At 43.1% G+C, this 25,002-nt stretch overlaps 1 protein-coding gene across 3 annotated transcripts in view; it reads right to left on the bottom strand.

Annotated features, from left to right (window-relative positions):
• Nucleotides 1-19,298: 19,298 nt before the first annotated feature.
• The window catches only part of LOC137374261 (immunoglobulin superfamily member 5-like), a 99,028-nt gene continuing 93,324 nt past the window's right edge, over nt 19,299-25,002 (bottom strand). For all 3 annotated transcript variants that reach the window (XM_068040053.1, XM_068040051.1, XM_068040052.1), the window contains one exon: nt 19,299-20,718. In XM_068040053.1, coding sequence (XP_067896154.1) covers nt 20,608-20,718 — 111 coding nt within the window. In that variant the 3' untranslated portion in view covers nt 19,299-20,607. The remainder of the gene's footprint in view (nt 20,719-25,002) is intronic.

The raw sequence follows: 25,002 nt of genomic DNA, 5'->3' as shown, positions 1-25,002 counted from the left end.
TTGTAGAATTCATAATTTAAAATGATAAGCAAACTTAGACTGAGGTTAATTCTCATATAATCATAAAATCATACACCCTGTCAGTCAAACTGAAAATATGCACTTGCAATGCAACAAAAACAACTGACAAAACATCACAAAGACAGTATTAACATCCCTGACTTACACACAAATCAAATGTATTAAATATGCAGCCCATGTTAGAGAAATGAGAATTGACAAGGCCATCACTGGTATCTGGGCAAAACTTTTGTAGACGTACGGTAGAGGTTTTTATTGGAGGTTAAATGTTAGTGATTCACTCCTGTTTACCAACATGATTAAGGTAAGAAGGAAAAAAAGATTTGCATTTATATAGTGCCTTTCATGTCCTTTGGATGTCCCAAAGAACTTCACATCCAAGTACTTTTGATATGTATTGACAGTTTTAGGACATGAAATAGCCATTTTGCACACAGCAAGATCTCACAAACTGCAATGTGATAATGATCAGATAATCCATTTTATCGGTGTTGGTTGAGGGATAAATATTGGTCAGGACCAAGAGAAAACTCTTCTGTTCCTCTTCGATAAATTACCAGGGCTTTTTTTACATCTATTGGCGAATGCAAACAGGACACCTTATTAATGATGTTACCTCCAACAGTGCAGTAGTTCCTCAGTGCTGAACTAGGAGTGTCAGGCTAGATTATGTGCTCAAGCTTCCAGAGTGGGCCTGTGAACCCACAACCTCTGATTTAGAGGCAAGGGTTCTACCACCTCAGCCATGGTGGACAGTTAGGTACTCTATTGATTGTCCTTTGTTCATGTTGTATGTTTGTTTGGTACACTGCCACCTTAATATGCTTAGTTAGTCTCGCTTAGAGAGATTCCTTAGAATGGACTAATTAAAACATTAACCTTTATTACATAATAACTATGTACAGCTTCACACCAGTCTCTGTGATTCCTCTAAAGTCACACTACATCTACCTTCAAGTGTGTCTCACATGTGATCTTTTACATCATCATGGTCAGAGGCATTCTTTACATTCAACGTTAACCCTTTCAGATCCTTATACTACATCTCCCCGCAAATATTTATCCAAATATATATATTTACTTATATATATATATATATATATATATATATATAATTCACTTTTTATTTACATACTACCCCATCTCTCCCCAAGTCTCTGACATCACAGATTCAATTGTCAGGAGGTTTCACAACTCTCCCTGATCGTGTTGGTGTCAGATGCAGAAGATCAGTAGTCTTTCACTGAACTCTTGTTTCTTGACTGGGACGGCCTTCATTGAGGTTTCTAGTATCCGGTGCTTTCTGAATTTCAGGTTCAACATCTGATTCATCCAAATGTATGACCTATTGATGTCTTTGATGAATAGGAATAAGATTCTTTCTGTTCCTTCTTGTAGTACCTTCTGAAGTTCTTAGTAAATAAGTTGTTGTTGTGTACATATGTTTACTAAATAAGATCGCTATTGATTCTCCTCTCTCTAGACAATTACTCCTTCTCTGCTTTGGTCTCATACCCATCCCTTTTGCCCTTCAAACAACTTCAGTAGATTCCTGGTACGGTATTTCCTATTATAATTATAGGAGCTCTGATGAAGGGTCACTGACCTGAAACGTTAACTCTGCTTCTCTCTCCACAGATGCTGCCAGACCTGCTGAGTATTTCCAGCATTTCTTGTTTTTACTTCAGATTTCCAGCATCTGCAGTATTTTACTTTTATTATATAATTATAGGCTTGTTGCTTTCAGTAAGATCTTTCTCTGTCTTGAACTCTCAGATAATCATGGACTTGTAGCCCTTGAAGTAACTTCTTAGGTAGGATTGGGGAAGTTGCATTCTAAGTTTTCTTCCTATTAACAGTTTGGATGGATGCTAATCCGCTTAACAATGGAATAGTTCTGTAGTTCAGAAGTGCTGTTTGAAAATCTTGATTTTTCTTTAACAGTGCTTTAATAGTTCTGACTGCTCGCTCATCTCCATTAGATTGTGGATACCTAGGGAAACTTGTTAGTTTTCTGCAAAGTATGTGAGGTAGTCATTTGCAAATTGTGGTCCATTATCAGACATTATCTGATCAAATATACCTCTACATCCACTCTGCATCTATCAAGTCTTTCTCACATGTGATCTCTTACATCATCATGGTAAGAGGTATTCTTTATACTCTCTCAACATTAATCCTTTCAGACCCTTATGCTACAGTTCAAGGAATTAGGTTATCCTTGGTATTCATGGGTGAATTCACTGAAATTGATTCTTCTTAATCATCATTTCTCCGGTCATTGAGTTCTTTGGGGGAAAAAAATCCACCAATCACCTCTACATCACTTTCCAAATACTAAAAGACTAGAAATGTCAAGGGCTGGTTGATAGCTTTCTTTCTTCACCCACTTTGGTCCTCAATTGATCCACAAATGACAAAATGGCTGCAACTGCTCAAGTTGTCCCCAAATCTAAAGACTATACAATATTTACTATTGTCATCTGTACATCATTTTTTTTTAAGGGAGTTCCAGGATTTTGACCCAGCGACAGTGAAGGAACAGCGACATAGTTCCAAGTCAGGATGGTGTGTGACTTGGAGGGGAACTTGCAGGTGGTGGTGTTCCCATGTATTTGCTGCCCCTGTCCTTCCAGTTGGTAGAGGTCGCGGGTTTGGAAGGTGCTGTCTGAGGAGCCTTGGTGCATTGCTGCAGTGCATCTAGTAGATGGTACACACTGCTGCCACTGTGCGTTGGTGGTGGAGGGAGTGAATGTTTGTAGATGGGGTGCCAATCAAGCGGGCTGCTTTGTCCTGGATGGTGTCGAGCTTCTTGAGTGTTGTTGGAGCTGCACCCATCCAGGCAAGTGCAGAGTATTCCATCACACTCCTGACTTATGCCTTGTAGATGGTGGACAGGCTTTGGGGAGTCAGGAGGTGAGTTACTCGCCTCAGGATTCCTAGCCTCTGACCTGCTCTTGTAGCCATGGTATTTATATGGCTACTCCAGTTCAGTTTCTGGTCAATGGTAGCCCCGAGGATGTTGATAGTGGGGGATTCAGCGATCGTAATGCTGTTGAATGTCAAGGGGAGATGGTTAGATTCTCTCTTGTTGCAGATGGTCATTTCCTGGCACTTGTGTGGCGCAAATGTTACTTGCCACTTATCAGCCCAAGCCTGAATATTGTCCAGGTCTGGCTGCATTTCTACACAGACTGCTTCAGTATCTGAGGAGTCACGAATGGTGCTGAACATTGAACATCCCCACTTCTGACCTTATGATTGAAGGAAGGTCATTAATGAAGCAGCTGAAGATGGTTGGGCCCAGGACACTACCCTGAGGAACTCCTGCAGTGATGTCCTGGAGCTCAGATGATTGACCTTCAACAACCACAACCATCTTCCTTTGCGCTAGGTATGACTCCAGCCAGCGGAGGGTTTTCCCCCTGATTCCCATTGACCTCAGTTTTGCTAGGGCTCCTTGATGCCATACTCGGTCAAATGCTGCCTTGATGTCAAGGGCAGTCACTCTCATCTCACCTCTTGAGTTCAGCTCTTTTGTCAATGTTTGAACCAAGGCTGTAATGAGGTCAGGAGCTGAGTGGCCCTGGCGGAACCCAAACTGAGCGTCATACTCTCCTTCCCATGGAAAGGAAACTTTTGTACATTTGAAATGCAACTAATACTAACAGTCATCTATGTAGGAACCGGAGTAGGCCATTCAGCCCTTTAAGACTGTTCTGCCATGCAATTGGATCATGGTTGATCTGTACCTCAACCCCATTTACCTGCCTGATTCCATATCCCTTAATACTCTTACCTAACAAAAACCTATCGTTAACAGTTTTGAAATTTTCCATTGATCCACAGACACTACAGCTCTTTGTGGAGAGAGTTCCAGATTTCCAATACCCTTTGTGTGAAGAAGTGCTTCCTGACATCACCACTGAATGGCCAAGCTCTAATTTTAAGGTTATGCCCCCTTGGTTCTAGACCGCACAATACTTTCAGCCTGCAACTTGGCTCTGATAAACTATTCACAGACGTTAACTACAAGGCATGGGATAGATTAATCAATCTGCCTACAAGGTATTAATAAATTATTTGTTAAATGTGGAGCCACATTTACAATTTAAATGGATGAACATAGTGTAAATTATAATGCATGTTTACCATACACAATTCACTGCCATATCCACATATTAACAATATCCTTATACTTCAGCACATCCTTTCCACTGTACTCATCTGTAAAGGTTGTTCAAATCTGGCAGATAGGGTTGGATGACGGGATGTGCCATTCCTGTCGGCTACTCGCCGCTGATATTTTACCAGCAGCAGGGGTGTTGGTGGGTGGCTTGCCTACCCTAAGGTCAATTAATGACCACTTAAAGGCCTCTTCCTGCCGACGCTGGTATTTTACCAGCAGTGGATGGGCACTTCACCACCTGGGGAGGGGCCGCTCAGTAAGATCTTGTGGTTCCCTCTTGACCAGGCACCCTGTACCCCACAGAGGCCCCACACCTCTCTCACAGCGGCATGGACCACCCCCACTGGAAGGCCCCCACTGCCTTTGCAATCGATCTCCCTCGCCGGGGCCTGGCTGATTGACCCTGGCAAACCCTGACCCCACTTACCTTCTTCTCTGGCCTCCATCACTGAGGTGGTCCATGGCCTTCTGCCGTCCCATCAGTGGCCACCGCTTCCCGTGGCACTGCTGGGAACGAAGAACTGAGGGCCAGTCTTGGAGGTGGAACGTCCTGCCTCAGAGGGGCGGAAACAACACAAAATAACGTGGGTTGCAGGGCCGGCGAAGGTGGGCTCACCCCCAACTTTCCAGTCAGCGGACGAGGCCACCAACTCTTTGTTAAATCCTGGCCAATGTTTTGAAAATGAATTCTGCCTCTGCAAACTCTGAGTTGCCCCCCAATAAAACTGATTGCAGACAATAAGTAAAAGGCTCTAAACAGCAAAATAAGTAAAGCAATCTGCCAATAAAATACAGGCAGTTTATTTGTTAAAGGCATAGTTATATTTACAATTTACACCTAGGTGGAAGGCACCTAGTTAGATTGCAAAGCATGTTTACCATGCACATGAGCTTCCAGCTATAGATACATATATAGAGTTACGAACATTAGCTTAGAAATGGCACTTTAATACAATTGAATGGCATCATTTTGGCAGTTATTTCAACTGAGATGTTAACTCATAAACATGTTAACACCCCTGTCAAAATGGTATACAGAGTCATTTAAATACTTTAAGCATTTGTATTTTAATGTCACACAAAGTTAATTCTGAACTATGATTTTTAATTTCAATACAGATCTCCGTACACTTGTCCAACTGTGGTGGGTACATTTTTTGAAGTGAGTCATTCTTTTTTGGAATCACTTTCCTTTTCAGAATGTGCACTCAACATTTGTCATATGGAATGTAATTCTTATTTATTATTTAGCTGTTATGGCAAACTCAAGCTTTGATGCATAACACCCATCCCATGATCATACATAATACAGTTGCCGTTCTATTCCTGTTGGTCACATATAAAGACAAATTTGTATGAAGATACTTTTGATGCTATTTGACTAGGTTCCTTTAGCAAATCTACTCTGAAAACTCCACTAGGCATCCACTAAAATGATATGACCAAAGGCTGCTCCAGTGGCTCCATTAATAAAGGCACTTCTATGCATTGAACATAAGGCTAATAAAACTAACTGCAGACTGAGTTACCTGATCTCAGCCAAGTGCCATCACTACACCATGCAAGAGGAGGAACAATAAACCAGGGTTCCCACTCCTGGGGATTATCCAGTAAATCGAGTAGAAAGTGCTTGTGAATTGTCAGGTGATGAGAGGTTGTGATAACTCTTCTATCTCCCTTCCCTCCACAGCTGAAAAGTTTTTCTGGACTCAATGTACAATCTCACATGTGAAGAAAATTCACTTTGGCACCGGATAGTGCCCCAGTATGAATCAGCATCTTCAGGAGAGGGGTGGAGAGAGGAACATTGGAGTTGGTTAAAAAAAACCAAGGAAAAAATCGTGGCTTTTTGGAGTTTTTGCTCATGAAATGTAATACAAAATATAAAAATCATTGTAGTTAGTCATAGATACACTCCATGTGAGGTAGGATGTCTAAAATAGCCATTAATCAGAGCAGGTATATACTGTGAAACCTAAACCTCCTCACACTGTTGGGATGACGTGGGTTTGGAATGGAATCTGGCTGTGATCAGCTCAGAGTTCATTACTGATACTATATGGCATAAGAGAAAAGGTTAAACAGCCCAATGATGTGATGGGTTGTTAACAGCTCACTCCTAGTTGTGCTAATGTGGTCGACTTCATTAACCTTATCTTAAATCCGGCTAAACCATACACCCTGTCACATTTTAGTTTGTGGCATAAGTTCATTGGGCTCTATTTAATTAAAGCAGAATCATTCTCGACAAATAAATGTGACTGGACAAGTGTCAAGCGACTTTGACATAGCAATAGCAGTAACAAAAATAATTAAGAATTTCTTCATGAGCTCCCGAGGTCTACTTTTCTTTTATTCGTTCAGGGGATGTAGGCGTTGCTGGCTATGCAAACACTTTTGCCCATCCCTAATTGTCCTTGAGAAGGCGATGGTGAGCTGCCTTCTTGAACCTCTGCAGTCCTTGGAGTGTAGGTATTGGAGTACAGAGTGCTGTATCTATATGTCCTGTTGTAATCCCTCCAGCAAGCTTCTTCCTAATGAATTAAAACTAGCCTTCAAACCCCTTGCATTCTGTCACTAAAGGATCCAATAGCTAGAGTGTGAGCATCCATGTGAGAAGTAATATTCTATGCTTATATTGACTATACTTACTAACAGCACTGTTGGTGCACCCACACCCCAAGGACTGCAGCGGTTCAAGAAGGTAGATCACCATCACCTTCTCCAGGGCAATTAGGGATGGGCAATAAATGCTGGCCTAGCCAGCGACGCCCACATCCCATGAATGAATAAAAACAATTTCAAAAGTACTTCACTAGTTGTAAACTGCTTTTGTACCTCCTGAGGTCAAGATAGGCACTATATAAATGCAAGAATTCATTTTCTCTTTATAATGTCACTTACTGAAGCTACTACATCACTTGACAGAGTGGGCTGGCACATGCTGCACATCAAATCTCATGCAGGCGAAGCCTGCTTCAGCCATGTTGCTGCTAGACCGCTCAAAATGCTGGACACAGACTTTCAGAGCCTCCACCCTCGCACAGGGAAGGATAGGACTAAAAAAAGGTAGCTTATATCAGATACCGAGAGTTCAATACTACAGAAAGCCTAGAGGAGTATAGAAAGTGTCGGAGTGAATTTAAAAAGGAAATTAGAAAAGCAAAGAGAGGGCATGAAAAAATATTGGCAAGTAAAACCAAGAAGAACCCAAAGATAATTATAAATACATAAAGCGCAAGAGGATAACTAAGGAAAAAATTAGGCCTATTAGAGCCCAAAAAGATAATGTGTGTGTAGAGGCTGTGGATGTGGGCATGTTTCTTAAGGAATACTTTGCATCTGTCTTCACAACATAGAGGGACGATGCAGACATTGTAGTTAAGGAGGAGTGTGAAATATTGGATGTGAGAAACATAGTGAGAGAAGACATATTAACAGTTTGGCATTTTTGAAAGTAGATAAATCACCAGGCCTGGATGAAATGTATCTCAGGCTGTTAAGCAAGGGATGAAATAGCAGAGGCTCTGATGATCATTTTCCAATCCTCTCTGTTGACAGGTGTGGTGTTGGAGGACTAGAGGACAGCTAATGTTGCACCATTGTTTAAAAAGGCAGTAAGGGATAGACTGAGTAATTACAGGCCAGTCAGCCTACCCTCAGTGCTGGACAAATTATTGGAAAAAATTCTGAGGGACAGTATTAATCATGATTTTAAAAAGCAAGGGGCAGTCAGCATGGATTTGTTAAGGGAAGGTCGTGTCTGACTAACTTGATTGAATTTTTTGAGGAGGTTTGATGAGAGTAGTGTGTTTGATGTAGTCTACAGGGCTTTTAGCAAGGCTTTTGATAAGGTTGCACATAGCAGATTGGTCAGAAAAGCAAAAGCCTTGGGATCTAAGGGACAGTGACAAGCTGGATCCAAAATCGACCCAGTGGAGGAAGAAACGTGTAATGGTTGACAGGTGTTTTTGTGACCTTTAGGCAGTTTCCAGTGGGACTCCATAGGGGTCAGTGCTAAGTCCCTTGCTTTTTATGGTACATACTAATGACTTAGACTTAAATGGAGAGGGCATGATTAAGAAGTTCGCAGATGATACAAAAATTGGCCATGTGGTTGATCGTGAAGAAGAAAGCTATAGACTGCGGGAAGATATCGATGAACTAGTCAGTTGGGAGAAAAGTGCCAAGTGGAATTCAATCTGAAGAAGTGTGAGGTGATGCATTTCAGGAGGGAAAACAAGGCAAGGGCATGCACAATAAATGATAGGATTCTGAAAAGTGTACAGGAACAGAGGGACCTTGGAGTGCATATCCACAGATGGTGCAGGCACAGCTGGTTTAAGAAGGCATATGGCTGTAAAATTATTAGGTTACTAACCAGAATTCTAATTGGTTAAATCTAGCTATTATAAAATAACAACTAACTTATTATCATAAACTAACATTGAACTTTATTGGACCCTTCGTGGAAAAATGTAGGAAATAGGGCACAGGATAGACAAAATGCCAAGGTAGAGAGATTCTGGGATTTTATGACATGGTAAAGGAGCCTCTAGGATATAGTAATCATAACATGATAAAATTTCACGTTCAGTTTGAAGGAGAGAAGTATGATCTAAGACTAGTGTTTTAAACCTAAATAAATTTAATTATAAGGGTATGAAGGCAGAGCTATCTAAAATGAACTGGGAAACTAGGTTATAAGGTAGGACACTAGAAGTGCAGTATTAACTTTTAAGGAGATATTTAATAACTCTCAGCAAAGATTTAAACCAGTGAGAAAGAAAAACTCTTTGAGAAGGATGCAGCATCTGTGGCCAAATAAGGAAGTTCAAGATAGTAGCAAGTGGAAAGAAGCACTGCACAAATCTTCAAAGATTAATGGTAGATCGGATGACTGGATAGATTTTAAGAACCAGCAAAGAATGACTAAAAAAATAAAGAGGGAGAATGTGGATTATGAGTGAAAGCTAGCTACTAATATAAAAACAGATACTAAGAGTTTTTACAAATATTTAAATAGAAAAGAGTAACTAAAGCTAGTGTTGGTCCTCTCGAGTGTCAGTCTGGGGAGTTGATAATGGAAAACAAGAAAGTGGCGGAGGTGTTGAACAGGTATTTTGTGTCAGCACTGTAGAAAACGTAGAAAACATCCCAAAGATACTTGTGAACCAAAAGGTGAAAGGGAGGGAGGAACATAAAACATACACTATTACTAGGGAAAAGGAGCTGGGAAAACTATTAGACCTGAAGGCTAACAAGTTCCCAGCACCAGATGGCCTGTGTCCTAGGGTCTTAAAAGAAATGGCTGTGGAGATAGGAGAGGCAGTGGTTATAATCTTCCAAAATTCATTAGATTCTGGAAGAGTCCCAGCGGATTGGAAAATAGCAAACGTAACACCTTTATTCAAGAAAAGACGGAGACAGAAAGCAGAAAACTCTAGGCCAGTTAGCCTAAGTTCTGTCATAGGGAAAATGCTGGAAACCATTATTAAGGAAGCTCTAGCAGGATACTTAGAAAATCATAATGGGATCAGACAGAGTCAACATGGTTTCATGAAAGGGAAATCGTGTTTAACTAATTTATTAGAGTTCTTTGAGGAAGTAACAAGCAAGGTGGATAATGGGGAATGTGTAGATGTGGCGCACTTGGACTTCTAAAAGGCATTTGATAAGGTGCCACATCAAAGGTTATGACACAAGATAAGAGCACATGGTGTAGAGGGTAACATATTAGTATGGATAACGGATTGGTTAGGTAACAGGAAGCAGAGAGTAGGGATAAATGGGTCTTTTTGGGTTGACAAGCTGTAACTACTGGAGTGCCACAGGGATCAGTGCTGGGACCTCAACTATTTACAATCTATATCAATGACTTGGATGATTTACAAAAATATTGCCAGGGTTCAAAAGTTTCTTCTATGACGAAAGATTGGACAGGCTAGGGTTGTTTTCCTTAAAACAGAGGAGGCTGAGGTGTGACTTAATTGAGGCGTACAAAATTATGAGGGGCCTAGATAGAGTAAACAGGAAGGACCTGTTTCCCATAGCGGAGAGGTCAGTTACCAGGGGACACAGATTTAAGCTGATTGGTAGAAGGATTAGAGGGAACATGAGGAAAAGCTTTTTTACCCAGAGGGTGGTGGGTGTCTGGAATTCACTGCTAGGAACAGTGGTGGAGGCAAAAACCCTCAATTCTTTTAAAAGGTACCTGGACATGCACATGAAGTGCTGCAAGCTGCAAGGCTATGGACCAGGTGCCAGAAGGTGGGATTAGATTGGGTGGCTAGTTTCTATTTTTTTTTCTTCTCGGCCGGCATGGACATGGCGGGCTGAATGGCCTCCTTCTGTGCCATAATTTTTCTATGATTCTATGGTTCTTTGGGAGGGACCGAATGTATGGTAGCTAAATTTGTCAACGTAGGAAGGTAGGAAGAAAAGTAAGTTGTCAAGCGAAGGTAAAGAGTCTACAAAGGGATATAGATAGGTTAAGTGAGTGAGCAAAAATCTGGCAGATGGAGTATAATGTGGGAAAATGTGAGCTTGTCCACTTTGGCAGGAAAAATAAAAAAGCTGCATACAATTTAAATAGAGAGAGATTCCAGTACAGAGGGATCTACGTGTCCTGGTACATGAATCAGAAAAAGTTAGTATGCAGGTACAGCAAGTGATTGGTAAGGCAAGTGGAATGTTGGTGTTCATTGCGAGGGGAATTAAGTATAAAAGTAGGGAGGTTTTACTGCAGCTGTACAGGGCCTTGGTGAGATCACATCTGGAGTACTGTGGTCAGTTTTGAAAAAGGATATAATTGCATTAGAAGCAGGTCAAAGAAGATTTACTCGACTCATTCCGGGGATGAAGACTTATCTTATGAAGAAAGGTTGAACAGATTGGGCCTATACCCATTGGTGTTTAGAAGAATGAGGTGATCTCATTGGAACATGTAAGATCCTGAGGGGACTTGATAGAGTGGATACCAGGTGGATGTTTCCTCTTGTGGAGGAGACTAGAACTAGAGGACACAGTTTAAGAGTAAGAGGTCTCCTTTTTAAGACGGAGATGAAGAGATTTTTTTTTCTCTCAAAGAGTCGTTAGTCTGTGAAATTCTCTTCCCCAGAAAGCAGTGGAGGTTGAGTCATTGAATTTATTCAAGGCTGAGTTAGATAGATTTTTGACAAACAAGGGAGTAAAGGATTATGGGGGAAAGCCAGAAAAGTGGAGTTGAGACCACAATCAAATGAACCATGATCTTATCGAATGGCGGAGCAGGCTCGAAGGGACGAATGGCCTACTCCTTCTCCTAAGTCCTATCTTCCTATGTGCTATGTTCCTATGTTTTAAAAAGCTTACTTACAGCAAAAAGGGTGAGACCTTGAAGGCCGTCAGTGAGAGCAGCTTCTGTAAGAACAAAATGAGATAAGGAACCACAGAATGTAAAAACATGGAGATACAGTAGTCAACACAAAGGGCATTACCTACATAAATCTGAAAGGTTAGCAACAGCCACAAAATGATCCGTGGTTGGTTAAGGAAAGCATGCTTTAACACGAGGCTAAAAATGTATAGGTGAGATTTCTCTTTTTATCGAGTCTTTCTCACTTTAACTCTTGTTCTGACAAGACTGTGACCAATATGGTAACAGGATACTTGGTGTAGTAATTCAGGAAAACTTTATTAAGAAATAACAAGTTATACTTGACAAAATTCAGTTAGTGACTTTACAGCTCTCACTGTCACACTTTCCAATCGTGTTTTGGTAACAGACGACAGGAAGACCCTTTCAGTACTTTTGTTCTCTCTTCGCCACATGCTAGAGTTCTTCTACCTCTGTGGATCTTCTTGGGAATCAGCACAATGAAACCTTACGAGACTCCTGTTTTCAAAGCTTTTCTGACCATCACACCCCTTAGCAGTCAGAGGCAAGCTGGCCTGGTCATTGGCTCTAGCTATTGTTAGCCTAATTAGATTGGCTTTTAAGTATGACCTGGGCAACATGGACAATGGAGTTGAGACATTGGTCGTCTCAATTTCTCTGCCCCCCTCACTCACTCTAACCTGTCTCCCTCTGAACTTGAGGCACTCCGTTCTCTCAGGTCTAACCCCGACATGGTCATCAAACCTGCAGACAAGGGTGGTGCTGTTGTTGTATGGCGTACCGACCTCTACCTTGCAGAAGCTCAACGCCAACTCACAGACACCTCTTCCTACCTCCCTCTGGACCATGACCCCACCACCGAACATCAAGCCACCGTCCAAAGGACTGTCACTGACCTCATCTCCTCTGGAGATCTTCCCTCTACAGCTTCCAACCTCATAGTCCTGCAACCCCGGACAGCCCGCTTCTACCTCCTTCCCAAAATCCACAAACGGGACTGTCCCGGCAGACCCATTGTGTCAGCCTGCTCCTGCCCAACTGAACTTATTTCTTCCTATCTAGACTCTATCTTTTCTCCGCTGGTCCAGTCTCTTCCCACCTACATCCGTGACTCTTCTGACGCCCTACGTCATTTTGACAATTTCCAGTTTCCTGGTCCCAACCGCCTCCTCTTCACTATGGACGTCCAATCGCTCTACACCTCCATCCCCCACCAGGATGGTTTGAGGTCTCTCCGCTTCTTCCTGGAACAGAGGCCCAACCAGTCCCCATCCACCAACACCCTCCTCCGCCTGGCTGAACTTGTTCTCACATTGAACAACTTCTCCTTCAACTCCATGCATTTCCTTCAAGTAAAAGGTGTCGCTATGGGTACCCGCATGGGTCCTAGTTATGCCTGTCTTTTTGTGGGATATGTCGAGCATTCTTTGTTCCAGTCCTACTCAGGCCCCCTCCCCCAACTCTTTTTCCGGTACATTGATGACTGTATCGGTGCCGTTTCCTGCTCCCGCCCCGAACTAGAAAATTTTATCAACTTTGCTTCCAATTTCCACCCTTCTCTCACCTTTACATGGTCCATCTCTGCCACTTCCCTTCCCTTCCTCGACTTTTCTGTCTCCATCTCTGGGGATAGGTTGTCTACCAATATCCATTATAAGCCCACTGACTCCCACAGCTACCTCGACTACACTTCTTCACACCCTACCTCCTGTAAGGACTCCATTCCATTCTCCCAGTTTCTCCGTCTCTGACGCATCTGCTCTGATGATGCTACCTTCCATGACGGTGCTTCTGATATGACCTCCTTTTTCCTCAACCGAGGATTTCCCCCCACTGTGGTTGACAGGGCCCTCAACCGTGTCCGACCCATTCCCCGCACCTCTACCCTCACCCCTTCCCCTCCCTCCCAGAACCGTGACAGGGTTCCCCTTGTCCTCACTTTTCATCCCACCAGCCTCCATATCCAAAGGATCATCCTCCGCCATTTTCGCCACCTCCAGCGTGATGCCACTACCAGTCGCATCTTCCCCTCCCTTCCCCTGTCAGCATTCCGAAGGGATCGTTCCCTCCGCGACACCCTGGTCCACTCCTCCATTACCCCCACCACCTCGTCCCCGTCCCAGGGCACCTTCCCTTGCAATCGCAGGAGGTGTAATACCTGCCCATTTACCTCCTCTCTCCTCACTATCCCAGGCCCCAAACACTCCTTTCAGGTGAAGCAGCGATTTATTTGTACTTCTTTCAATGTAGTATACTGTATTCGCTGCTCACAGTGTGGTCTCCTCTACATTGGGGAGACCAAGCGCAGACTGGGTGACCGCTTTGCGGAACATCTCCGCTCAGTCCGCAAGCAGGACCCTGAGCTTCCGGTTGCTTGCCATTTCAACACTCCCCCCTGCTCTCATGCTCACATCTCTGTCCTGGGATTGCTGCAGTGTTCCAGTGAACATCAACGCAAGCTCGAGGAACAGCATCTCATCTACCGATTAGGCACACTACAGCCTGCCAGACTGAACATTGAGTTCAATAATTTCAGAGCATGACAGCCCCCCACTTTACTTTCATTTTTAGTCATTTTTAGTTATTTTTTCTTCCTTTTTTTTGCATTCCTTTTTACATTTTTTACAATCTTTTTTTGCATTTATTTCATTTCATCTTAGTTTGTTCAGTTTGCTTACCCACTGTTTTTTTCAGGTTGTTTTTCTTCAGGTTTGCACTTGCTGATGTTCAATATTCAGTATATTCACACCTAATCTGTACTAATGCTTTGTCTTTCAACACACCATTAACATATTGTTTGCCTTTGCTCCGTGACCTTTTGGTCAGCTATGTGGCCTGGTCCAATCTGCACCTTCTCCTTTGTTATCTCTTGCCCCACCCCCACCTCACTTGTTTATAATCTGTGACTTTTCTAATATTTGTCAGTTCCGAAGAAGGGTCACTGACCCGAAACGTTAACTCTGCTTCTCTTTCCACAGATGCTGCCAGACCTGCTGAGTGAATCCAGCATTTCTTGTTTTTGTTTCAGATTTCCAGCATCCGCAGTATTTTGCTTTTATTTATATGGACAATGGAGTATTCATGCTGTCCATGATCCCAGACATTTTGGCTGAAATATTGTCTCTTCTGCACAGAATTCATTCATTCTTAGAGATACAAACTGATTAATGTTGCCTGTAGAGGCTTCTCAGCCTTAAACTAACAAAGGATACATGGAGCTTGTAATGCCTCGTTTAACATGGATGCCCAGCTCTTCCGACCACAGCAGATTACAAAAGTTGGCCTCCAGTTTCCTGACCCAACGGGGGGCAGATTAACTGCCTCGAGGCGGGCACCCAGTGGCAGGCCGGAGATGGGGGATCCAGCCTACAGGCCCTCCCTGCCAGCCTGGGTGCGGGATTCCCAACCCTCTCCCACCCCACAGCCGTGGCCTAGCTGCTTTATCTGTTTTTTATTTAAAGTTTTAGAAGTGTTGTTGAGAGGGTACCTCCATGTTGAAGCACCCTCTCACTTACTTACTCTTCACTGCAGCCTGCAGCTCCTCTCAAGCTGGAAGGCCTCAGATTGGCCCTCCAGCTTTGAGACCCCACCTGCTGCCTTTATTTGGGCAGGGAACTTGTCTTCATGCCAGTTAAGGGGGCCCCTTTCTGAAAATCGCTGAGTGACTGTTTCCACCTTCCCCCACCCCCCACACACCCCCCTCACCACCCCCCCCCCAGCCCCCAGGCGGGGTTCAGGACCCAGAAACAGTCCTGATTCCTGTTTCCTGCCCCAGAGGGAAAATGTATCGGCATCAAACATTGTCAGGTCAGGTGCAGGCCAGATATATAATGAAGGTAATGAATTTCTCACCTAGAATGAGCTTCAAAATCACTATTGCAATAACCCCCACAAGTGCACCAATGTGTATTTTTCCATTTACTTACTGAATGGATCACTGAGTTCATGCCAAAGTGTGGATGGCTTTGTGCCCACATTACCCTATGGCGTGAAAGTACCTAAGTAGGTCACCTACAGCTGGCTGAGGCAGTCTGCATCAGATTCACACACAAGTCCCAGCACTGTGAGGTAACTCAGTACTTGGTTGGGCCAGCGGCTGTTCTGGTCTGTTAAATTAGTGACAAGAAGGCTATTTTTATGACTTGCTTTTCCCAGTTGAGCATAAAAGACGATTGGCACCAAGGGGGTCCTATTAGCGCCAGTGATATAAATTTGATTATTCAAACCTATCTCCATGCACCCTTCAGTAAAACAGCCTATGTCCAGTGCCACTAATAACAAAAGGAAGAGGAATAGAACGGGATTGTTTTTATGATCGTGTGAAAACTGTCAGACGTTGCACGACTAATTGCATTGATGAAATCACAATCATGATAAAATCCTGCACACTGTTTGCAAGAAAACACATTTCACATTGAAAATGACAAAATATCAATAAACAGGCATAAAAAATATAACTATCTATAATATATTTTTGAGACTTCTGGTTTGACACACTTACTTCCAATTCACATGAGTTAGTGTTTTTGGGCTGAATTTTCCCAGCCCCATAGTTGGGGGCTTGGAGGCTGGGAGGCCGTAAAAATGGGGAGGACCCGCATCAGGATGGCTTCCTGATGCATTCTTATTGCAGGGGGAGCTTTCCCGAGGCGGGATGGGAAGTGAATCGGCTGCCCGCTCCACAGAGGGGTGACTAGGGAAGATTTTATGGCCTCACCAGAATCCTGCTTGCCATCTCCTTAGATGCGACCTCCCTGTGGCAGTTTGAGGTGGCATCGGAGCAGAAGGCTCCATGCCACAAAGAGGAGGGCTGCATTTACATAAGGCCGTAATCGCGGCCGAGACCAATTCAGTAGACATACTGGTCTAGATCCCGGTTTTTTATTCACTGATGTGCAGGCCAGTGAGGGCATCTCCATGTTGAGGTGCCCTCATGGTCCCCAACCTACCTCAGTAGCACCTACCTCTCTTGGTGGGATTGCAGAGGCTCCAAAGCTGCTGGCCCTCTGATTGGACTGGCAGCATCGAGAGCACACCCGAGCTCGGAGGCGGCCAATTAGGAGACCACCTCCAGAAAGATTACTCCGCCAGCCTCACTCCCAGCAAGCGTGGTCTGGGGATCCCTGTTTCTTCCCGATGTCGGGGTCCTGAGGCCCACGGCAAAATCCAACCCCTGCTGTCATACTTCCGCCATTCATGTGACAGGTAATGCCTTGGTGTATATATGGTGTATAGGTGGTGCTGTCCCTCTACGACCAGTTCCAGTGCAAGCCTTGAATCTGCTTCAGCTACTTTGCTCATTCTGGGATATTCTATACTCCTCCTCATGTCTGCATTATCCAAAGTTAGCCTTTTTGATTTTAAATCCACGTTTGGCTATAATACAAATTGATTTTCCCCTCAATAAAAAGACACCGGTGCCAGCAGGTAAGGGCAAGTAAGTAAATGAATGGCTCCTATAATATAGTGAACAAAATTCCCAAATTAGAGCTGGGCTTCTTTCAGTTCGCTTTCACACATTAAAAAAACTTTCCACTACCTCGTCACCAGTGTATTGAAATTAGTTAGTTAGTAAACCTTGGTCATCCTGTGTGAGTCCCCCATTCTCTAGGATGGGGGAAAATATCCCATTTCTTTCATCATAGAAGTAAGTTTCCCACTACTGAAGTCACTTTCTTTATATGTCTTCCTCATTGCTCAATTTTCCCGGACTGTGGGTGTGTCTTGCCTGACTCCCATTTGTTCCCCTTCCCTGCTACCTTCTCTGCCCTTTCCTGCCATCTTGGGCTTTCTGCTTTAGCCATCTCGCCCCACCCACCCTCCCCCACACCTCTGACCCAGTAACCTGGACCGCTCTTCTCCACTATCTCAGTTGTTCTGGATTGAAGTCTACATTCATTCAATTGCAGTATCCTGCCTAGCTGAGGCCAGGATATTGAGAATTTATTCTCTATCTGCCCTGTGTTGGCCGATGTTTCTCTTCACTGGACTGAAGGCACCTTGGATCAATCCATTTCACATTATCACCTAGGGGCCCATCTGTTTCATCTTATTTACCAAGGCCTGTATGTCTGTTGTTCCACCCTGACCCACCTATGCTATGCCTCTGCACCCCTTTCCCACCTACTTCATTATTATCTCCAATTCAAAAAAAAAACTTTCTCAAATGGAATTGTAGCTTTCCTGTTATTCACTATTCTTCTTTCCTGTACCATAACTACCTTATCAACTTTATTCTACATCTTCTGTTCTTAACATAACTTTTACAAAATTCAGGGACTTCAATTTGCTGCTTTGATAACCAACAATAGCTTGTATTTATATAGCGCTTTTAAAATAGAAAAAGAATGTCCCGAGGTACTTCATGTCAAACCAAAGAAGGAAATATTGGGAGACACAACCATAAAAGTTGGTTGAAGAAATGGTTCTGATGGAGGCTCTTAAAGAAGGAGGGGAAGATAGAGAAATGGAGAAGTTAAGGGAGGGAATTTCAGAGCATGGGACCTAGGTAGCTGTAGGTATGGCGAGGGTGTTGTGGAGAAATGCAGCATCAGTTTCTCTGATTTTTACACTTGATTCTCAAGAAGTTCTCAAAGAGATAGAAGAGGGTGAGCTGATGGCGGCTGCTCTCTTGGCTGGTTTTCTCCAACTGCCTTCAAAACATTTCCCACACACTGGTCAAACCAAAACCAAAAACAATATCTTGTGAAGCCTCCTGACCCCTATAAATCTTGACCTGTCACTTCTCTGTAAACACTTCCCCCAAATCAAAAAGCCCCAGCTGGGTATTTATCTGAAGACAGGTGAATTCCAATGAATGTTGTTTTCAAACAAGACCTTTCAGTGTCCTTTCAATGACCCCAGTGAAGAAACATCCATGGAATCCTTTTCAGTTTTCCCAAATAAAACAATGTCCATAATTCTGTTAAGATAAAAAACGACCTTAACAGCAGGGATACCATTATAACCCCTCCACAGGATAGCCTGCAGTTGTAGCTGAAGCCAGGCAGGCAGGGAGGATCTCTAAGCCTGCCTGCAGCACTAGTCCCCCAGTCTGCCACTGGCAAGCCACCTCCGGGCAGCTACACTGCTCCCTGATGACTTGGGAGGGCTGGAGGCCAATTGGAAAATTCCAGTCAGCCTCTGACAATAGGCCTTAATAGTTTTTTAGACTGGCTCAATTGGCCAAATGCCATGAAGGCGGGTAGTCCTGCCGTGCACCTCCCCATCCCGCCTCCAGCAAAAGAGATGGAGCCAGCAAACTGGCACACCAGTCTTTGCATGAATTTAGACAGCTGTCTGTCAGCCTCTGTACTCACCCCCATCGGGGCCTAAACGTTCAGCCCAGGGATTTAAACACAAGAACCATCATTTAGATTTGGGCTTTCGGGGAACCAGGAGCCAATAAGGTGAGCAAGGAGAGGTGTGATGGGTGAGTGGGACTTGGTGCAGAATAGACTATGGGCAGCAGACCTTTGAACAAGCTGAAATATATGGAGGGTGGAGGATAGGAGGCCAGTCAGGAGAACATTAGATAGTCAAGTCTGGGGGTGACAAAGGTGAGGATGAGGGAATTTTTTTTAAGCTAAAGTAGTTTCAGGTAAAGGCTGAGGAACATCAGCAATCTGCATTACTAAATGGCACTATTTTTAAAACATGTAAACACAGTGCTAACTCACATTGACCATTTGCAAAATAACCTGTCGGAAATATTTGAACAACTTTTAATAACATGTAACAAATCATTTAACAAATCGAACTCATGTCCAATCAATTAACATTCATGGATTTACAATCAGCTGCAATTAGCTAATATATAAAAGTTGTTTATTAACCATACAGTAGCTCAGCAGGAAATATGGGTGCAGAACAAAAAAGGCTTGTCGCAGCAAAACTGAAGTATTGATGACTGGCAAAAGGCTAAATCTCTTAGCTCAGAATTAAAGTGATAATCTCCACTGCCCAGAGGTGGAGAGCATTCGATGGAGCAGATCGTCAGCCTTTAAGAGCAAGGAGGTTTTCCCCAGTGTCCTAGCCAATATTTATCCCTCAGTCAATATCACTAAAACAGATTAACTGGTCATTATTACATTGCAGCTTGTGGGGCCTTGCTATGTGCAAAAATTCCTGCATTACAACAGTGACTACACTTTAAAGAACTTCCTTGGCTGTAAAACGCTTTGGGACATTCTGAGGTTATGAAAGGTGCTGATTAAAGCAAGTTCTTTCTTTTTTTATTAACTGTATTCAACAGAATGAAAACCAGGTGGGTTCTAGAAAGGGTTGTGATCTGCATCGCCAGGTTACAGCCCCCAAGCCAATATTAGAGGTTTGGTAGTGTGTTGTCATGGTGATAAATAGGATATGGGATTTGAAACTCAGCGGCAGGGTCGTCAAGACACCTGAGGTAATTAACCTGACTGGATAGCAGTTGGGGGGGAGGGGGGGTGAAAGAAGCAGAAACAAGACTGCTGAATTTTTAGGCACAGAAGAATAAGATAGCTTTTGTTCTCCCAATGTTTAACTGGAATAAGGTCCAGCTCATCCATACTTGGTGCCAAAAAGGCAGTCTGATAACACAGAGGTGACAGTGGAATTGAAGGTGGGGGCGGAGGTGCCTAACTGACCTCAATCTCTTTTATTGGCACTAGCGCATGGTGACTCAAGGGCAATTTAACTAAATGATACTCCGAAGAGCACAAGCAATAAGAAACGGCTTTTCCTTCATTTGAAAAAAATGCCTTGTGGGAGAGAAAAGAAATCCCCAACCTTGAGTTTAATTTCATTTGTATCAAATTGCCTCAGTACACATAGCTTTGATCAATCTCACACAGCCTGCAACTCCATCTCCTTCATACAATCAATCTTTTTCCCATTAAGGAGTGACTCTTGCTGTCAGAGACTGCTCAAATTCAAAATGCTTGCCAGTAGTTATGATTTCTAATGCAAAAAAAAAAGTGTACAAAATCTAGATAGAGCCATAAAATAAACAAATTTGTCGACGGCACAATCCATCTGGTCAAACAGCAGTCACGTGCCTTGTTTTCCGGGGGTAATTAGAGAAGGCCATCATGTATTCATTTAACGTCGGCTTCTGGCTTCCACGATTACTAGCTGGTACCACTGGTGTCTGTTTGAAGCAGAAAAAAGACACAGGTAAATCCTAACTAAGACTTGTACAGACTGATTATATTAAAGGAGTAAATTTTCCAAGTATGCACTTACTGCCTTCAAGGAATTAATTCCTGGAATGAGAGGGCTGTCCTATGAGAAGAGATTGAATAAAATGGGTTCATATTCTCTGGAACTTAGAGTAATGAGAGGTGATCTCATCGAAAGGTGTACAATTCCTGGAGGGCTCGACAGGGTCGTTGCTGAGAGGCTGATTCCTCTGGCTGGAGAGGCTAGAACCAGGGGTCAGGATCAAGATTTAGCCATTTAGGGCTGAGATGATGAGCCATTTCTTCGCTCAGAGGATTGTGAATCTTTGGAATTCCCTATCCCTGAGAGCTGTGGATGCTCAGTAGTTGAGTACATTCAAGACTGAGATCAATAGATTTTTCGGCACTAAGGAAATGAAGGGGTAAGAGGAGCAGGAGGGCAAGTGGAGTTAATGTAGAAGTTCAGTCCTGATCTAATTTAATGGCAGGGCAGGTTCGAGGGCTCATATGGACTGCTCCTGCTCCCATTTCTTATGTTCTTCCTCTCTTATATTCTGAGCTGGGAAATTTCACCTGACACCCAAGTACATCAGAACATTTGTGGGCAGTACACCCAAGAGTTCCCCAATTTGATGGAAGCAGATGAGGCTCCTTGTCAGCTGTACAAAGTCAAATGTTTTAATATTTATTTATTAACAGGGCATTGACAGGGCTGGCACGCGCAATTTATTGCTGATCAAGAGTTGCCCTGAGAAAATAGTGGTGGGCATTCTGTAGCTCTGCAAATATCCTGCAGCCCACGCTTTATTGTCCTCCAACTCTGGCCTCCTGTGTGTTGCTCCCCACTTCCAGCATTCCTCACGGTATGAGAGCTTTCAATTGTCTTGGTGCCACCTTCTAGAACTCACTCTTTGGTCTGGATTTTACCAGCTGTCTTGGCTGGGAGGCATGGCACTGGGGTCCAGGAAGCTATTCAAGTGGGGGGAGCATAAAGGAATGTAGTGGTAGTAGGGGATAGTATCGTGAGGGAGATTGACACTGTTCTGTGCAGCCAAGAGCGTGATTCCAGAAGGTTGTGTTGCCTACCCAATGTCAGGGTTTGGGACATCTGCTCAGGGCTGGACAGGAACTTGGAGTGGGAAGGGGAGGATCCAGTTGTCATGGTCTATGTAGGTACCAACGACATAGATAGGGCTAGGAAAGAGGTTCTGCTTAGTCAGTATGAGTAGCTAGGAACCAAATTGAAAAGCAGACCCTCAAGGGTAATAATCTCTGGATTATTACCTGAGCCACATGCCAATTGGCAGAATACACAGAAGATCAGTGAAATAAATACGTGGCTCAAAGACTGCAGTGGAAGAAGGGAGTTTCAGTTCGTCAGGCACCGGCAGCAGTACTGGGGAATTTGGGGGCTGTATCATAGGGACGTTCTGCACCTGAACCGTGCTGGGACCAGTGTTGTAGCAAACCCTATAACTAGGGAAGTAGAGAGGGCTTTAAACTAAACAAGTGGGAAGAGGAATCAAGCTTGGGCAGATGTAGCAAATCAAGGGGTAGATTCAAGGCAGGAGAGCAGAATAGTAATATGGGAAATGAAGGTCAGAGAATGGCAGGAAGGGACAGAGAGAAAAAACCTAAGAACGCACCAACAGCCAAGACTAGATGTTATAAAGAAAACAAAAAGACAAAACTAAAGTTTCTGTATCTGAATGCATGTAGCATTCGTAACAAAGTAGATGAATTGATAGCGCACATTGAAATAAATAAATACGATCTGATAGCCATTACGGAGACGTGGTTGCGGGATGACAAGGATTGGGTCCTCAATATTGAGGGGTATATGACATTCAAGAAGAATAGGAAGCAAGGTAAAGGAGGAGGGGTAGCACTGTTAATCAAGGTTGGCATTGGTGCAATAGTTAAAGATGACCTTGGTTCAGGAGATCAGGATGTAGAATCTGTTTGGGTGGAGGCGAGGAATAGTCAGGGAAATAAGTCACTAGTGGAGTGGTCTAGAGGCCCCCTAACAGTAAGCACAACATAAGACGAAGTATACAAGAAGAAATATTGGGTGCTTGTGATAAAGGGACAGCAATAATCATGGGTGATTTTAATCTACATATAAATTGGAAAAATCAGATTGGCAATAGTAGCCTCGATAATGAGTTCATAGAATGCTTTTGAGATAGTTTCTTAGAGCAGCACATTCTGGAACCAACCAGACAGCAGGTTATATTAGACCTGGTTTTGTGTAATGTGATTAATTAATGACCTCAGAGTAAAGGCACTTCTGGGTAGCAGCGACCACAATATGATTGAATTTTACATCCAGTATGAAAGAGAGAAGAGTGGGTCTAAGACTAGTATTTTAAACTTAAATAAGGGCAGCTATGTGAGCATAAAAACTGAGCTAGCTGAATTGAACTAGGTTACTAGGCTAGGAGATAGATCAATAGAGAAGCAGTGGCTGACTTTTAAGGGGATATTTCACAATACTCAGAATAAGTATATTCCTACGATAAAGAAAAATTCTAAGGGGAGGACCCAGCATCCGTGGTTAACTAAAGAAGTTAAGGAAAGCATCAAAATTAAGAAAAACATATAATTGTGTAAATATGAGTGGCAGATCAGATGATTGGTCAGATAATAAAGAGCAGCAGAGCATGACTAAAAGGTTAATCAGGAGAAAGAAATTAGAGTATGAGAGGAAGCCAGCTAGAAATGTAAAAACAGATAGCAAAAGTTTCTACAGGTATTTAAAAAGGAAAAGAGTAAGTAAAGTGAGTGTTGGTCCTCTAGAGAGTGACAATGGGGAATCAATAGGAGATAATAAGGAAATGGCGGATGAAATGAACAAATATTTTTCTTCTGTCTTCACTATAGAGGATACAAAAAACATTCTAGTAATAGCTATAAAACAGGAGGTGGAAGGAAGAGGGGAACTTGGTGAAATTACAACCACCAGGGAAATGGTACTAAGCAAACTGATGGAGCTGCGGGCTGACTAGTCCCCAGGTCCTGATGGGCTTCATCCTAGGGTCTTAAAAGAGGTGGCTAATGAGGTAGTAGATGCGCTGGTGTTAATTTTTCAAAATTCACTGTATTCTGGAAAGGTTCCATCAGACTGGAAAGTAGCAAATATAACCCCTCTATTCAAGAAGTGGGGGAGACAGAAAACAGGCCAGTTAGCTTGACGTTAGAATCAATCATTAAGGAAGCTATAGCTGGGTACTTAGAAAAACTCAAGATAATTGGGAATAGTGAGCATGGTTTTATGAAAGGGAAATCATGTTTAACCCATTTATTGGAGTTCTTTGAAGGAGTAACATACACTGTGGATAAAGGGGAGCCCGATGACGTACTGTACTTGGACTTCCAGAAGCCATTTGACAAGTTGTCACATAAAAGGTTATTGCGCAAAGTAAAAGCTCATAGTGTAGGGAATGGATTAGCATGGATAGGAGATTGGCTGGCTGGAAGAAAACAGAGAGTATGCATGATAAAAACAAGAAATTCTGGAAATACTCAGCAGGCCAGGCAGCATCTGTGGCGAGAGAAGCAGAGTTAACGTTTCAGGTCAGTGACCCTTCTTCAGAACTAGGAAATATGAGAAATGTGAAAGGTTTTAATCAAGTAAAGCGGGGGTGGGGCAAGAGATAACAAAGGAGAAGGTGTAGGTAGGACAAGGGCACAGAATAGCTGACCAGAAGGTCATGGAGCAAAGGCAAACAATATGTTAAGGGTGTGTTGAAAGACAAAGCATTAGTACAGATAGGGTGTTAACGGACTGAAAATTGAACAGCCGCAAGTACAAACATGAAAAAAAAGGTGGGTAAGCAAACAGAACAAACTAAGATGAAATAAAATAAAGCAAAAAATATATATAAAAAAGAAAAAAGAAAAAATAACTAAAAATAAAAGTAAAATGGGGGGCCCCATCATGTTCTGAGATTATTGAACTCAATGTTCAGTCCGGCAAGCTGTAGTGTGCCTCATCGGTAAATGAGATGCTGTTCCTCAAGCTTGCATTGATGTTCACTGGAACACTGCAGCAATTCCAGGACAGAGATATGAGCATGAGAGCAGGGGGGAGTGTTGAAATGGCAAGCAACCAGAATCTCGGTGTCATGCTTTCGGACTGAGCGGAGGTATTCTGCAAAGCGGTCACCCAGTCTGCGTTTGGTCTCCCCAGTGTAGAGGAGACCACATTGTGAGCAGCGAATATAGTATACTACATTGAATGAAATACAAGT

Source organism: Heterodontus francisci, chromosome 10 (genome assembly GCF_036365525.1).
Source record: "Heterodontus francisci isolate sHetFra1 chromosome 10, sHetFra1.hap1, whole genome shotgun sequence".
Lineage (NCBI taxonomy): Eukaryota > Metazoa > Chordata > Chondrichthyes > Heterodontiformes > Heterodontidae > Heterodontus > Heterodontus francisci.
Note: the sequence above shows the minus strand (reverse complement) of the source record. Positions and strands in the feature narration are given on the sequence as shown.